The sequence below is a fragment of the Rhododendron vialii genome, chromosome 8a (genome assembly GCF_030253575.1).
Source record: "Rhododendron vialii isolate Sample 1 chromosome 8a, ASM3025357v1".
Classification (NCBI taxonomy): domain Eukaryota; kingdom Viridiplantae; phylum Streptophyta; class Magnoliopsida; order Ericales; family Ericaceae; genus Rhododendron; species Rhododendron vialii.
This window is the reverse complement of record NC_080564.1, coordinates 30679561-30695397: the sequence shown is the minus strand read 5'-3', so window position 1 is coordinate 30695397 and position 15837 is coordinate 30679561. Positions and strand designations below refer to the sequence as shown.

Here is a 15837-nt window from a genome sequence, read left to right as displayed (position 1 = left end):
TTGGATACATGTCGTCTTTTGGATAAATTGTGCTCATTTCAGTTTTATCTAACCGTATATCAGCTTAGGGTTTTGTTAATTGGTTTCTCGATTTCTAGTTCATCGGATAGGATATTCTAAAAGTCGTAGTACGCGTTTCAGTTTTCCGACCATACACTACTGTATCAGCTTAGGGTTTTGTTAATTGGTTTCTGGATTTATAGTTCATCGGATTTAGGATACTATAAAGTCATATCTTTTGGATAAATTTTACGCGCTTCAGGTATCTAGCCATATAACTTGCAATCTGTATGTGAGTTGTGTTGCGATTTGAGTACTAGCGGAGCGGGTTCGATTTGGTTTTCATAGCAACTTGCCCTATCTTGTTTTGCTTCATGACTTGAAGTATATTCTTTCCTTTATACGAATCTTCAACTATGCGTCGAAGTTATATAAACTTGTTGCCTTGCGGCGTAGTGTTGCTTCTAGATGATGATTATGCTACTCTCTTATTAATTGGATTGCCTTTTTTCCAGAACTGCTGATTGGATTGATGTATCATAAAATCCATTTCTAGGATAAAAAAAAGAGAAGGGAAAATGACGGCCAATGACGTGTTTTGATAATTAATACCCGGCAAGGACATTTTCAGCATTAAAAAATGTTCTTAGCATGTCCTTGGCGGGTTTTATTTTTTGCATGTTTCTTAAGTGAACTAGCAAGAGAATGCTTATTACACATTCTGCATTTTACATTTGTAGTTGTGTATTGATGTAGTCTGAGCTGCAGAAGATGATTTACCTCTTTGACTCATGAATATGGTTCCTTACTTCGGTTTACGCGGAGTATATTTTTACAGTTGTTGTCATTTTGGTTGATACCTACTCTAATAATAGCTTAGGGTAGTATTTTTTGGTTTTAAATTTTTAATCATGTCGACTGTACAATGTATTCTATGTTGATATCCCTTGCGGTATCCAGTTTCTGTATTTTCTAGCCTGGATGCAAGCTTCTCATATTACTAGGAAGAAGCTGAAATATACTTTACCGTATTATTTTTTCCTGACTAATTATTTTGCAATTACGTCTGTTTGTGGATTGTTCGCTTTCAAACTTGTATGCATACACTGGGGGCTTAATACTTTCAAATTCAATTTTCCTGAATTATGAAAGTTGGATGCAGAGCTTTCATTCTTTGAGATTACATCCCTAGATATGCATTCTTCACATTCCTCACATTCTTGAGTCTTGATTTTAAACGAATGCAGACTAGTTGGTGGACGTCATGGCAAGAGCTCTGGTTCAATCAACTAATTTCACTTCTTCAGTTGCTAGTGAAAGACATGGCCAGCTCAGGGGATCTGGGAAAACAAAAAGGACTGTGAGAATGTTGTGCAGTTTACAAGGACCTACACTCAGGTCGAGAAGTTTTCCAGGATTGCGATCGAATGCCTTTGGTACTGTTGTAAGACCAAACCTTGGTTTCCATTCTACGACCTCTAGCCGATGGCGGGGAAAGGCTAGACGATTTGTGCCAAAAGCTACGTTGTTTGAGCATTTCACTGAGAAAGCAATAAAAGCTATTGTGCTTGCACAAGAGGAAGCAAGGCTGCTTGGTCACAACTTTGTTGGCCCGGAGCATTTTTTGTTGGGTCTTATTGGTGAGGGCACTGGCATTGCTGCTGAGGTTCTGAAATCCATGGGAATCAATTTGAAAGATGCCCGTGTAGAAGTAGAGAAGATCATTGGAAGGGGCAGCGGTTTTTTGGCTGTGGATATTCCATTCACTCCTCAAGCAAAGCATGTATTGTTACTCTCTCTAGGGGAAGCCAGCCAGTTTGGTAACTTCTTCTTTTCCCATTTTAGAAACATGGAAGGAAATTTCTTCTTGTTCATCTGTGGTGATGTGGATTACGTTCTGGTAGATTTGTGTATAGCTTTGAACTAGTACGGTTCCCTTGGAAAAATATTCCATGCTATTTAAGAAATAATGGGATAAGTCAGAATTGACTTACTGTACTGCTTATGTTCCAGGTCATATCTATGTTGGGTCTGAGCATTTGCTGCTGGGCTTGCTTCGAGAGGAGGAAGGAGTGGCAGCCCGTCTTCTTGAAAAATTAGGTGCTGATCCTGGTAACATCCGCAAACAAGTGAGTTTGCTTCTAAAGCTGTCCTTCTGCATTATGATTCCTATAGTCAATCAGCTAAAGTAAAATGTTTGTTTGGGCAAGTAGGCCATTCGAATGATTGGAGAAAGTACAGAAGCTGTTGGTGCTGGTGTTGGAGGGGGATCCAGTAGCATCAAGATGCCGCAACTGGAGGAGTTTTTGACTACTTATACAGAACTGGCAGAGGAGAAGCGTCGGGAGGAGAATGGAACTAATTTTACAAAACTGGCAGAGGAGGTATTTTGGGATTAGATTCCCATGTTTTCTTTTGAAGGGTTTTATCTAATTCAGTGGAAGGGTAGCTAAGCTGTTCTGTGGCATTGTCAGGGTAAATTGGATCCAGTTGAGGGTTTCACAGAAAAAGCAATAAAAGCTATTACACTTGCACAAGCGGAACCAAAACGGCTTGGTCACAATTTTGTTGGCACGGAGCAGATTTTGTTGGGTCTTATTGGCGAGGGCACTGGCATTGCTGCTAAGGTTCTGAAATCAATGGGAATCCATTTGAAAGATGCTCGTGTAGAAGTGGAGAAGATCATTGGAAGGGGCAGCGGTTTTGTGGCTGTGGAGATTCCATTCACTCCTCGAGCAAAGCGTGTATTGGAACTCTCTCAAGTGGAAGCTCGCCAGCTTGGTAACTTCTTCTTTTTCCGTTTTAGAAACATGGATGGAGATTTTGTTGTTCATCTGTGGTGATGTACTTATGTTCCAGGTCATAACTATATTGGGTCTGCGCATTTGCTTCTGGGCTTGCTTCGAGACAGTAGAGGATTGGCAGCCCGGGTTCTTGTAAACTTAGGTGCTGATCCTGGTTACATCCGCCCACAAGTGAGTTTGCTTCTTAAGGTTTCCTTCTGCATTACGATTCCTAAAGTCAATAGCTAAAGTAAAATTTTTGTTTGCGCATGTAGGTCATTCGAATGATTGGAGAAAGTGCGGAAGATTGATAGGTTTGTAATTTCACCTATTTAATCCCGTAACTTGGGCTTGTTATGTCCGTTTATTATATTATTTGGAGTTTGATACTCGTTTTCTTCATTTCAGGGCTTGCGGAACAATTGAATGGAAAACGGAACTAAATTGAGGAGTTAAGGGCGATAATTGAATATATCTAAGCGGTTCAATTTAAAAGGGCTAAGTCGATCTATTTGGGATAGAACCAGTGGTTTGATCAAGAGAAGCAATTTCCTATCAAGCAATTTTCGGCAGAGTCAAAACATGGGAGTCCGATTGTCTTCACCCTCGCGTAAAGAACGCTTGGGAGTGATAGGGGCATGGAATTTGGATGATTTACAGTGATTGCCGAATCCAAATTGCTGAAGAATCACTAGTTTTATATTTTATGAGAAATTATTTCGTGTTTTCTTTTTCTAACATGTAATCTAAAAACAACCCACTGTGATGAAAAACATGTATGCATCGACATCATCTTCTCCCCTATCATATCTTATATCCTTTCGTCTTCCTCTATCTTTCGGCATTTTTAGCAAGATAAAATTGACGCTCTGTGACATACATTAGTTGAGGTGGAAGAGCGGGGGATGAAAATTAGGATTGGGAAATCCTCTAATGCAAAGTCCTGCAAGGCACCCTGTAGGGCGCACATGGGCCATAGATTATGACAATGAATGATTGATATATGATTTTTAATTATGACCGGTAAGAATAATTTATTACAGGTCACAATTGATATTATGACCGGTAATCATTTTTAATTATGACCGTTGATTGATGAGATCGACGGCTGTGTGTCACTCTATACGTGCACTACAGCACGCCCAGATTCTGAAAATTAACACAACCCTAAGCAATTAAATGGGAGAGTTTGGCTTCAATTTCTGTTGCCGTCGTCGGATTGCTCCGCTTCCGCAACCTCACTGCGGGGTGTATCGTCCAAACCAAAGTCACACAGATTTATTCCATTTTAATAATTTCTCCCTTTAGAAGAAGCTGGGAAGAGATCCTAGCATAGGGAGAGACCAAACTTTGATGTCGGCTGTTTTCGTAATCTCAGATGCATTCACATGTTACGGATTTGGATGGTTCTTTTATATTTGGGCTATGTGCTTTTTTATATGTTGCAAATTATTGATTTGTATCATGATTAACTCGTTGGATTTCCTTTCTTATATACGAAAATGATGTTCTTCTTTTGTTAGAAAACAAAATTTAATAATAATTTTCTCCCTTTGTCCTTAGTTTATTAATCCAATCCTCTTCAAACAACCCCCGATCTCTTGCGAGAATGTAAGAATTTATGTGATTCAGTATACTATAATAATGGTACATTCACAACTCATATAAATTTTACTCTATTTTGAAGGAAGAAAAAAGAAAAAATGAGAGACACAATGACAGATGTAAGAGTGCAATAATTCTAGAACCATACCCAAGCACACATCTACACTCACATGAGAAGTGGATCTTTACACGCTAGAGTTACACTTTGGAGTCGTTGAAGTTAGGGGTTCAATGACTTGAGTCCTTTTTAACATACTAGCCAATTAAAATTTTCAATAAAATAAAAACTTGAGAGGATTTTATTATTATTATTATTTTGATAATCTGATGTTCAAGCCAGCTTGCGCTCACCTCGACTAATTTCAAGACTCTTAACCTCTAGTAGTTCCAAAATTTAAAATGTTTGATCTCCGTGAGGATGAAAATCTGACCTCATAGAGGAGCACAAACTTGAGAGGATTGCTGGTGTACTAGGTTGGTTTTCGTACACCGGTACGGGCCCTTTTATGGATACTTTTTCACTTGACCACCACCTAAAATGGTTCGTTCCATAATGTGAATGACACGAACGATGACAAGTTTCTCTTTTAGGACCTCTCTTTTAGCTTTCCCTTATTTTGTCGTCTTTTAGGCCAGGTGCAGCCGGATTCGGAAATCTTACAGTGCACAACCGCATTATAAGGTTGTAGTGCGACCGATTTGACTGTTCATTTTGACACAGACGACTTGGATATGGTTCAAGCTCTTATTGAACTAGACCGTCCATTGCTCGGAGCAAAATCCGAGCGGTCCATTATCGAAATAGACGGCTGAATCGACTGCACTACAGCCCTGAAGGGCAGCCCACTGTCGATCCTGGTCCCAGCCCAGCTCGAATACGGGTATAGAAAGATCTGGCCAAGAGCTTTTATCACATACGGCGGTCACTGCAGTAACGTGTTGAAATTTTCATCTCTGACTTCTAGCGCCTCTTCGTCCACCCAATCAGAAACTACCACGTAGACGTACACCAAAATATCTCGTTGGAGGAAGTCCACTATTGTAGATGGAAATGCTAGCTTATTTAGCAAGTAAATGCAATAATAGCTCCTTGGAGGAAGTCCACTATTTTATTATGTCAAAATCTGAATCTTGCATCAAGAATACGTCTTTGTACTTAATTTTCAATGTCTAATTAGGGCAATAATATTTTTGATATCATATTTGGCAATTGACAAACTTGTCACGTGAACTTCAAAATGTGCGAAAACGTTATCTCAATGGAGAAAGAAAACGTGGGGATATTAAACTAAAATTGTACGAGTGGAACAACTTTGCCTTTTTTGGGCAAATAAAATTGAGTACTGCTATGAGTACCGACCGGACGGGAGGAAAATCGTACCGACTGGCCGCGCCGGGCCGTCTCCAGCCACCAGACGGCCGATCCAAACCGTCCAAAAATTTTAAAATAAAAAACCAAGGGGCCTTTTCGTGTATATACACGAAAAAGGGTGCTCGGATCAAGCACCTTGCACTCCTCAGATGCCGTTTATTTCGGCGTTGGGCCCCTCGGTTTTTTATTTTAAAATTTTTGGATGGCTTGGATCGACCGTCCGGTGGCAGAAAACGGCCGAGCGCGGCAGGTCGGTACGATTTCCCTCCCCGACCGTCCGTACCTATATCATTAGCGAATAAAATTGCAGCTAGCCATAAAAAAATACTCCGTAACTTTGACAACATCATCTGGTAGACTTGCTCAATTGGTCTTGTTATGCTCAAAGTTCTTTCATTCCGATATGAGAGAGTATCTCTCACATGAAACCTGTCCCTGAAGACTAAGGATCTAATAATATCTTAATAATGCGGGAAAAGTCTTTAATACACACCCCTTTAAGGTGTGTAACATATGTACCTATTATGTGGTTCATATTGTGTCACCTCATAAAAAATTATTTGCAGGACTGATCATTCATAACATTTTATTTCGTATCGTAACTTTTATACTAAAAATTCGTAACTTTTCATCAATATGATTCGTAACCTTTTAGCAATAGATTCATAACATTTTGGTATGTTTCAATAAGAGTGCATATGATACACACTCAAATAAGAGGTGTATATTGTAGCACTTCCCTAATATGCGAAATACATCAAAACCCTCTCATGTGACAATCGAAATGCAAATTCTTCAAATGATGTAAAAGTAAAGTCAAAGATGATCGATCCTATTTAAGAATCTGAGCAGTTGTTTTGCACTATTTTGATATCATGCAAGCAAAAGTAAGTCGATCAGATATCGTTAAAAGTTTAGTCGTGTTACGTTAGAAGAAAAATAGATGGTCAAAATGACCGGCTATTTTAGTAGTGACAAATATGTTTTTTTGAGATATATACCGACGTTTGATCAACTTGATATTGTGTATAGATGATGAAACGCGTCGAGACGAACACTTTATTTCTCTTGTTTCTTTCTGTTCTATGCCGATATTTGACCAAATTGTTTTCTTAACATGGATAGTAAAATAATGACAGTAAAAAAAAGACCGAACCCATTTTTGCATTAGATGAATGATCTTGTATAAGATCATCACCTAAAAGGATCTTTTCTCTATGACTATTGGACTTTCAAGCACATATTCATGCAAAAGTTTAGATTGATCAACAATTTTGTAATCACTAAAATTTAGAATTATATGTCTCTCGAACTAATAAAACCCCACTATTCTGATTATTATCCATCTTCATAGAAAAAACATAATCCATGTTAATGATTCGAATTATTGAGATGGGACCTAAATCATACAACTCTTCGATAGAATTTTTCACTTTCGCTCTCTGTCTTTATTTTCGCGTATTTTAACAATTTAATACTAGTAGTATTCAAAAGTAACTTTTCACGCTGCTGCTCTCGCTTCTGATCGTGCTTGCATACATGCCACTCGCGAATTTGGAGTTCCTGCATGTGTGTTGTCCCAACCGAGCCGTCCATGCGTGTTGGGATGGGGCCCAAACCTCACGAATTGCACGATGTACCCTGCCGCAGACAAGCCGAACCCATCAAGATAGTTGTAGACGGCGCCTGTTATCGTCCACATCCCATCTACCCAGCCTTCCAATCCGCCCCACCATTTAACCCCTCTCTCTCTCCTCCCCCCTCATCCCAAGGGAGAAATCCACAACCCCTTCTCCCTTTCTCTCTTCCCTCTCCCTCTCTCTTTCTTCAATCATCCATCCCTCAATTACCCACCTCAGGTCTTCAGTTACTCAGGTGAAGTGTAATTTCAACCCAATTTACGTGGATTGACGTATTCCTATTGCACCGTGTTTTCGTTCTCAGCGTCGTCAGCTATTCCGATCAGGGTTTTGTTGATTGGTTTCTCGATTTCTACTTCATCGGACGGGATATTGTTAAGTCGTAATTTTTTGGATACATCGTACTAGTCTTTTGGATAAATTGTGCTCGTTTCAGTTTTATATAACCGTGTATATCAGCTTAGGGTTTTGTTAATTGGTTTCTGGATTTCTAGTTCATGGGATTTAGGATACTGTAAAGTCGTATCTTTTGGATGAATTGTGCGCGCGCTTCAGTTATCTAGCCGTATGACTTGCAATCCGTGTGTGAGTTGTTGCGATTTGAGTACGAGCGGAGCAGGTTCGATTTGGTTTTCATAGCAACTTGCCCTATCTTGTTTGCTTCATGACGATTCATATTCTTTGCTTTATACGAATCTTCAACTACGCCTCGGAAGTTATGCAAACTTGTTGCCTAGCGGCGTGGTGTTGCTTCTAGATGATGATTGTGCTGCCCTCTTATTAATTGGATTGCCCTTTTTTTTTTTTTTTTTTTTTCTGAACTGCTGATTGGATTGCCGTATGATAAAATCCATTTATCGGAGAATAAATAAGTTAGGTGTTTTATTTTTAACCTCTTTTTTCTTTTTTCCTTTCAATCGCTTGTTTTATTTTCTGGTTATGGTATCGGCCCTTAGCGAGCACCAGTTAGGTTTATCTGTCGAATCCTTTTTTTCTTTTTTCTTTTTTTGCGTGTTTCTTAGGTGAACTAGCAAGAGAATGCTTATTACACATTCTGCATTTTACATTTGTAGTTGTGTTTTGATGTAGTCTGAGCTGCAGAAGTTGATTTACCTCTTTGACTCATGGATATAGTTCCCTACTTTGGTTTACAAGAGTATATTTTTACAGTTGTCATTTTGGTTGATATGTACTCTAATAATAGCTTAGGTTAGTATTGTTTGGTTTTAATCGTGTCAAACAATACAATCATATTCTATGTTGATATCCTTTGCGGTGTCCGGTCCCTGTATTTTCTAGCCTGAATACAAGCTTATCATATTACTAGGAACTAGGAAGAAGCTGAAATATACTCTACCGTATTTCTTTTTTCCTGAGTAATTGTTTGGCAATTACGTCTGTTTTTGGATTGTTGGCTTGGGTTTAATAGTTTCAAATTCAAATTTCCTGGTTTATGAAAGTGGGATGCAGAGCTTTCATTCTTTGAGATTACATCCCAATATATGTATTTTTCACATTCCTCACATTCTTGAGTCTTGATTTTGTACTGAATGCAGATAGTTGGTGGACGTCATGGCAAGAGCTCTAGTTCAATCAACTAATTTCACATCTTCAGTTGCTAGTGAAAGACATGGCCAGTTCAGGGGATCTGGGAAAACAAAAAGGACTGTGAGAATGTTGTGCAGTTTACAAGGACCTACACTTAGGTCGAGAAGTTTTCCAGGATTGCGATCGAATGCCTTTGGCTTTGGTACAGTGGTAAGACCAAACCTTGGTTTCCATTCTACGACCTCTAGCCGACAGCGAGGAAAGGCTAGCCGATTTGTGACAAAAGCTATGTTTGAGCGTTTCACCGAGAAAGCAATAAAAGTTATTATGCTTGCACAAGAGGAAGCAAGGCGGCTTGGTCACAATTTTGTTGGCACGGAGCAGATTTTGTTGGGTCTTATTGGTGAGGGCACTGGCATTGCTGCTAAGGTATTGAAATCTATGGGAATCAATTTGAAAGATGCCCGTGTAGAAGTTGAGAAGATCATTGGAAGGGGCAGCGGTTTTGTGGCTGTGGAGATTCCGTTCACTCCTCGAGCGAAGCGTGTATTGGAACTCTCTCTAGAGGAAGCCCGCCAACTTGGTAACTTAGTTCTTCTTTTCCCGTTTTAGAAATAGAAGGAAATTTTGTTGTTGTTCGTCTGTGGTGATGTGGATTTCATTGTTGTATATTTGTGTATAGCTTTGTAGACTAGTACGGTTCCCTTGGAAAAATATTCTATGCTATCTAAGTAATAATGCCATAATGGGATAAGTCTTACTGTACTGCTTATGTTCCAGGTCATAACTATATTGGGTCTGAGCATTTGCTGCTGGGCTTGCTTCGAGAGGGTGAAGGAGTGGCGGCCCGTGTTCTTGAAAACTTAGGTGCTGACCCTGGTAACATCCGCACACAAGTGAGTTTGCTTCTAAAGCTGTCCTTCTGCATTACGATTCCTAAAGTCAATCAGCTAAAGTACAATTTTTGTTTGGGCAAGTAGGCCATTCGAATGATCGGAGAAAGTACAGAAGCTGTTGGTGCTGGTGTTGGAGGGGGATCCAGTAGCAATAAGATGCCGACACTAGAGGAGTATGGAACTAATTTGACAAAACTGGCAGAGGAGGTATGTTGGGATTAGATTCGTATGTTTTCTTTTGAAGGGGTTTATCTAATTCAGTGGAAGGGTAGCTAAGCTGTTCTGTGACATTTTCAGGGTAAATTGGATCCAGTTGTTGGAAGGCAGCCCCAAATAGAACGCGTGACTCAAATTTTGGGTCGACGGACTAAAAATAACCCCTGCCTTATTGGTGAGCCTGGTGTGGGTAAAACAGCCATTGCAGAAGGTCTTGCACAAAGAATTGCAAATGGTGACGTTCCAGAAACCATTGAGGGGAAGAAGGTGAGTGCAACTTCATACTGATTTTAATTCTGTAAGAAAGTCATTTACTACTTGCTGTTATAAGGTTTGTTATGCAGGGTTCAAGTTATAGACCAGCTACTGAAGTGATTAAAAAATCACTTCATTTCCTCATTGGTTCTTCCTTTTTCTTTAGTGTAAAAATCTTCACATGGATTCACATCTGCATTGTCTATCCTTGTATCGGAGGAAATGATTCACTGTTAGGTATGATGTACCCATGTAGGTATTCCAACTGGTATCAATGTGGAGATTTTCTCCTAGTATTGTCTTTGAATGACGTTGGGTTTTGTGTCCAATATGTTGAACCTTTCCTTTAAAAACTTGTGAAATAATTCAAGTCATGCTAATTTGTTGCAGGCATGTAGAACTTAGGGAATTCGGCATGCTTTATAAGAAATCATCAACCACGAGATCTTTAAAAATATTCGCTTGCTTGTTGTCATGCTTGGAGGGGATTTTGTCTCCTGCTGCTGTTTCTACTGTTTGGCATCCATCGCTCAGTATGTTTTAATAAGATGAATCCAAGCTAACATGATAACTAGCTGAATGTCGGTGCTTGTCAGATGGTGTGCAAAATGAAGAGCAATGGATTCTTCTGAGCAATACTGTTTATCTATCTTTTTACATGTTTGCCTAGGTTGTTCAAGTGATTAAGCTTTAAGCCTTTTTTTTCTAATTATTGTCTTTCTGCATTGGCTTCTGGGGAATGGTTCTTTGATAGGGTTAGTTCAGTTCAAGGTCCTGTATTTTCCGCAAGGCTAAGATGTATTGTGGTCCACTTATTTACATGAAAGTGATAGGTTCCAAGAATGTCATCCTGTTATGATATGGTCAGCTGAGCCGCCAAAGTATGCGAGTTACCCAGCTTCTTCTCCCATTGCAAATTTATGCATGTTGTGTGTGTAGAAAACTGGCTAGTTTTGCAAGTCTTTCGGAAATGCCAGTTGACCTATATTATGTAAAACAGAGAAGTCATTTACACAACGCAAAGTGTATCTTCCCTGAATTTTGTTACTTTAGTTTTGTGAGAAATTGACGTGACATGCTTTGACTCAAACTCGAGGATAAATTTCATGCACTTCCAGGAACATAAAATATTCTAGGCAAAACTGACATGCTCCCCGTGTTATTGATTGAGTTTAACTTTGTTATTGGGTCTTTTCTTCGCTAAAGGTGGAAGATAGTAATGTTTTGCGACTGTTGTTCGGTAAATTCAGGTTATTACCCTTGATATGGGTCTTCTAGTTGCTGGCACAAAATACCGTGGAGAGTTTGAAGAAAGACTAAAGAAGCTGACAGAGGAAATTAAACAAAGTAATGAAATTATATTGTTCATTGATGAGGTGCATACATTGATAGGAGCAGGAGCAGCAGAGGGGGCAATTGATGCTGCAAACATCTTGAAACCAGCACTAGCAAGAGGTGAACTACAGGTAAACCCAACACATATGTAATGTACAATAGCCTTATGGCATTTACTATACTCTTAATCTCTGGATATTTAGCTTATCCTAATCATCGCAATTTTGCATGTCTGCGGAGTTGTCACTGTACAAATTTGTTGGCCCGATAAACACTATGCGTTGAGAACTTCCATGGCAAGTACATGTGTACACAATTATGAGAACCTTTTTCTTCCCCCCTCCACTTATCCTTCTTGGAACTCTGTTCCTTTACTGAGAGTGGCTTCGGTATATGCATCAAAAGAAGAAAACTTCTACCATTTGATTTTTTAACGTAATACTTTTCTTCATTCTGACTTTCATTCCCATGTCTGAGGTTGGTGTATTTCTGGAGTGGCTGAGATATCTTGACCACTTGTTGAGATTTGGGAATATTTTCAAATTTCATACAGTTGCTGGAAAGTTGAGATTTGATACAAGACTGTTTGATCATGTTGTAAAGTTTATTAGTTATCATGTCCTATCACTTTTACTTCTAGCATTCCTCTTGCTTAAATCGAATATTTGCTCCTTTCCAATCTTGTTTTAATGGCCATACATATTCTGCTGAGGCTTATACATTACGGTGATATATATACTCTTATCCCATTCGATGCAGTGTATTGGAGCGACAACCATTGATGAATACAGAAAGCACATTGAGAAAGACCCAGCCTTGGAGAGACGATTCCAGCCAGTTAAGGTGCCTGAGCCTACTGTTGACGAAACAATACAGATTCTGAAAGGGCTTCGTGAACGATATGAGCTTCACCACAAGCTTCGGTATACAGATGAGGCATTAGTTGCTGCAGCACAACTGTCATCTCAGTACATTAGGTACGTGGTTTCACTCCTTCAAAATCGAACCAATTTAATTGGAAGAAATGTAGATGTGAAAATGGAACTCCATGAAAATTGGATCTGCCCCAAAGGTTATGGTAAGGTTGTATTCCTATACGTGCCTATAGAAAGTTAAAAAGTTTGTATTCTTAAACGCAGCCGTGCCTCCTAGAGACGTCTTTAAAGAGTGGAAAATTATCCAAATGATAGGAAGTAAAGACAGTATGTGATGACATTTTGATTTCAGGGATATGATGGAAACTACATATCCATTACTGACCTAGTGCACATTAATTCTAGTCAGTATTTTTTGCACATCGTCCTCGTGAAATTTCCTTCTAGCTTTTTTTCCTCCTCCTAGCTTTTTGGCAACCACCTTAATTGTCTAGAATCTTCTTGCATGAAACTGTACTCCCTTAACTTGTTACCTATTCTTACCCTAGCGTTATTAAGTTCTGCATTTGATTGGTGTTTTCGTAAATTTCAGTGATCGCTTCCTGCCTGATAAAGCAATTGACTTGGTTGATGAGGCTGGTTCTCGGGTTCGACTCCGTCATGCGCAGGTAAAGTTATTTACCCACCTCTTTTTCTATACCCCCTTTTGCCCTGAGGCCCCGATACGGTTTTAAGTGGTTAAGGCATATCACTTGTTCTTTGCAGCTTCCAGAGGAGGCCAGAGAGCTTGAGAAGGAGTTGAGGCAGATCTTGAAAGAGAAGAATGAAGCTGCTCGTGGACAGGATTTCGAAAAGGTAATCACCATATGTTCTTTTCCTTGTATTTGGATTTTGAATTCTTGGAATCCAGTTTTATTATACCATTTCTTTGAGAGAGTTTAAGTAGAATAAGATTAACCAATACTTTTGGGTTCTTGAAATAAATTCAGAACCAAGACTGCTCCTTCCAATACTGGAAATTGATTATTATTATTTTTGGGTATAGGCTGGGGAGTTACGTGATAGAGAAATGGACCTTAAGGCTCAAATTGCCGCTGTTGTAGACAAAGGCAAAGAGATGACCAAAGCAGAGATTGAAACAGCGGATCAAGGTCCTGTGGTGACAGAAGTGGACATCCAGTACATTGTCTCCTCTTGGACTGGCATTCCTGTCGACAAAGTGTCCTCTGATGAATCCAGCCGCCTCCTCAAGCTAGAAGAGACCCTACACAAGCGAGTCATTGGTCAGGATGAAGCCGTCGAGGCCATAAGTCGTGCCATCCGCCGGGCTCGTGTTGGGCTCAAGAACCCCAACCGCCCAATAGCCAGTTTCATCTTCTCCGGTCCCACTGGTGTTGGAAAATCCGAACTGGCTAAAGCGTTGGCCGCCTACTACTTTGGATCTGAAGAAGCCATGGTCCGCCTTGACATGAGCGAGTTCATGGAGCGACACACTGTATCTAAGCTCATTGGGTCGCCTCCCGGCTACATTGGTTACACAGAAGGCGGGCAGCTGACTGAGGCTGTCCGCCGCCGCCCATACACCGTCGTCCTATTCGATGAGATTGAGAAGGCCCACCCAGACGTCTTCAACATGATGCTTCAAATCCTCGAAGATGGGAGGTTAACAGATAGCAAGGGAAGGACCGTTGATTTCAAGAATACGATGTTGATCATGACGTCGAACGTTGGAAGTAGTATAATATCCAAGGGAAAGAAGAAGCGATTAGGGTTTGATTTCGATCTCAATGAGGAGACGGATGAGAAGGACGCGAGTTACAACCGGATCAAGAGCCTTGTGGGGGAGGAACTGAAACGGTATTTCAGGCCGGAGTTCTTGAATAGGTTGGATGAGATGATTGTGTTCAGGCAGCTGACGAAGGCGGAGGTGAAGGAGATTGCTGACATAATGCTGAAAGAAGTGTTTGAGAGGCTGAAGATAAAGGAGATAGAGCTTTCAGTCACGGAGAAGTTTAAAGATAGGGTGGTGGATGAAGGGTACCAGCCCAGCTATGGGGCAAGGCCACTTAGGAGGGCCATAATGAGACTCTTGGAGGACTCCATGGCTGAGAAGATGTTGTCAAGAGAGATCAAAGAGGGGGATTCGGTAATTGTCGATGTTGATTCAGATGGGAAAGTGAAGGTTCTGAACGGTCGCACCGGTGCTCCTCAACCTCCACCGGAATCGTTGCCCGAGCCAGCTGAGCCTATCCCTGTGTAAGATCAAAAGGTTTTCCGCATTTGAAGCTTTAGTATTTCTTGTTTCTCTGCTTTTCGAGTTGGCTACTATTGAAAAGTCTCTGGACGGGTTTCAATGTTGTAACTATTTAGTGTCATGAAGTTCTCTCGAATAGTTCAGTGAAACACTAGGATAAATTTGCAAAGATGTATTATTGTAAGGACAAGTTGATCCACTTTTAAGGATCAGTTGTTTCTACTTTTTTGTCTGATTTGTTTCGATTAGATTCCTTTTAGTTAGTTTAACTTCGGCCAATATTGGACGGATTATGTTGCGGTTACTTATGGATATGGAAACTACTGGAGATGTGATTATGCTGGTGCAGAATTAACCCATTAGGTGACTGCCTATCAAACGCACCTGGCGGCCGCACAAGTGCATCAGGGTTTATATCGGTTGCGAAAATCCTTAAATTCACTTTCTTGTTCTCTTTCTGCCAAGAAGCTATCACTTGATAGAAACAGAACGAAATCAATAGATTTCCTCATTTAGATCCAAATCATTATGTTACCGGATGGATATTTGGAGAAAACATGCCTCTAAAAAAGGGAAGTGTCAACTGTTGAGCCCTAAGAACTCGAGTACATTTGTGTGTGAAAATACCGCTGTCAATAACCGTAAATACTCCGTCACTTCTACAATGAGACCTTGTTTCTGACTCGTATATCATTCTGAATCACAAAGAAAAAGTAGAGAGTTATACAGACACATGATACTTATCTACCTGAGTGTAACATCTCAGAAGTTGTGCCTAGCTAAATATGGGATTTTGCTCCTAGATAAATAAACAAAGATGAGGGACAAGCAGCGCCCTAATTATGCATTGGCTACACTTTACAGACAAGAATGGAACCTTACAAGCCCTATTCATCCATCAATGAGTTAGATTGCCTTTGTGTAGGGCTGACACTTCCGCCTCGACTTAACCTTAGTGCACTCAGAGCCTTTTGTATTTCCATCGTCATGGCACTGTCCACGCTCCCTGAAGATAGCTTCTTGTGGGATTTCTGCAAATGGAGCTTGAGCGAGCTACT

At 40.1% G+C, this 15837-nt stretch overlaps 3 protein-coding genes across 7 annotated transcripts in view; 2 read left to right on the top strand and 1 right to left on the bottom strand.

Moving 5' to 3' along the window:
* Positions 1 to 1247: 1247 nt before the first annotated feature.
* LOC131335239 (ATP-dependent Clp protease ATP-binding subunit ClpA homolog CD4A, chloroplastic-like) lies at positions 1248 to 3615 on the top strand. 2 transcript variants are annotated; one of them, XM_058370505.1, is made up of 7 exons: positions 1248 to 1820; positions 2014 to 2129; positions 2214 to 2384; positions 2475 to 2781; positions 2860 to 2975; positions 3059 to 3097; positions 3201 to 3615. In XM_058370505.1, the coding sequence occupies exons 1-6, from the start codon at positions 1265 to 1267 to the stop codon at positions 3092 to 3094; spliced, it is 1302 nt and encodes a 433-aa protein (XP_058226488.1). In that variant the 5' UTR covers positions 1248 to 1264; the 3' UTR covers positions 3095 to 3097; positions 3201 to 3615. The 2 variants fall into 2 exon arrangements, with proteins under 2 accessions (XP_058226488.1, XP_058226487.1); XM_058370504.1 differs by having other exon boundaries at positions 3059 to 3098; positions 3194 to 3615.
* A 3766-nt stretch (positions 3616 to 7381) lies between these two features.
* On the top strand, positions 7382 to 15022 carry LOC131335236 (ATP-dependent Clp protease ATP-binding subunit ClpA homolog CD4B, chloroplastic). 2 transcript variants are annotated; one of them, XM_058370499.1, is made up of 10 exons: positions 7382 to 7635; positions 8957 to 9531; positions 9729 to 9844; positions 9929 to 10051; positions 10142 to 10327; positions 11566 to 11781; positions 12410 to 12627; positions 13118 to 13193; positions 13291 to 13380; positions 13571 to 15022. In XM_058370499.1, exons 2-10 carry the CDS (start codon positions 8973 to 8975, stop codon positions 14783 to 14785), a joined length of 2799 nt encoding a protein of 932 aa, XP_058226482.1. In that variant the 5' UTR covers positions 7382 to 7635; positions 8957 to 8972; the 3' UTR covers positions 14786 to 15022. The 2 variants fall into 2 exon arrangements, with proteins under 2 accessions (XP_058226482.1, XP_058226481.1); XM_058370498.1 differs by having other exon boundaries at positions 7471 to 7774.
* Positions 15023 to 15389: 367 nt separating this feature from the next.
* Positions 15390 to 15837, bottom strand: part of LOC131335237 (dual specificity protein phosphatase PHS1) — an 8286-nt gene continuing 7838 nt past the window's right edge. For all 3 annotated transcript variants that reach the window (XM_058370500.1, XM_058370501.1, XM_058370502.1), the window contains one exon: positions 15390 to 15837. This exon is cut by the window's right edge and continues 190 nt beyond it. In XM_058370500.1, the coding sequence (XP_058226483.1) occupies positions 15667 to 15837 (171 nt within the window). In that variant the 3' untranslated portion in view covers positions 15390 to 15666.

Bases quoted from the DNA above. Each gene is read 5' to 3' on its own strand.
- LOC131335236 (XM_058370499.1), top strand. From the start codon at position 8,973: ATGGCAAGAGCTCTAGTTCAATCAACTAATTTCACATCTTCAGTTGCT. The intron at 12,628-13,117 runs GTACGTGGTTTC...CGTAAATTTCAG, and splicing joins CTGTCATCTCAGTACATTAG to TGATCGCTTCCTGCCTGATA. The intron at 13,381-13,570 runs GTAATCACCATA...TTTTGGGTATAG, and splicing joins GTGGACAGGATTTCGAAAAG to GCTGGGGAGTTACGTGATAG.
- LOC131335239 (XM_058370505.1), top strand. From the start codon at position 1,265: ATGGCAAGAGCTCTGGTTCAATCAACTAATTTCACTTCTTCAGTTGCT. The intron at 2,385-2,474 runs GTATTTTGGGAT...TGGCATTGTCAG, and splicing joins TTACAAAACTGGCAGAGGAG to GGTAAATTGGATCCAGTTGA. The intron at 2,976-3,058 runs GTGAGTTTGCTT...TTGCGCATGTAG, and splicing joins CTGGTTACATCCGCCCACAA to GTCATTCGAATGATTGGAGA.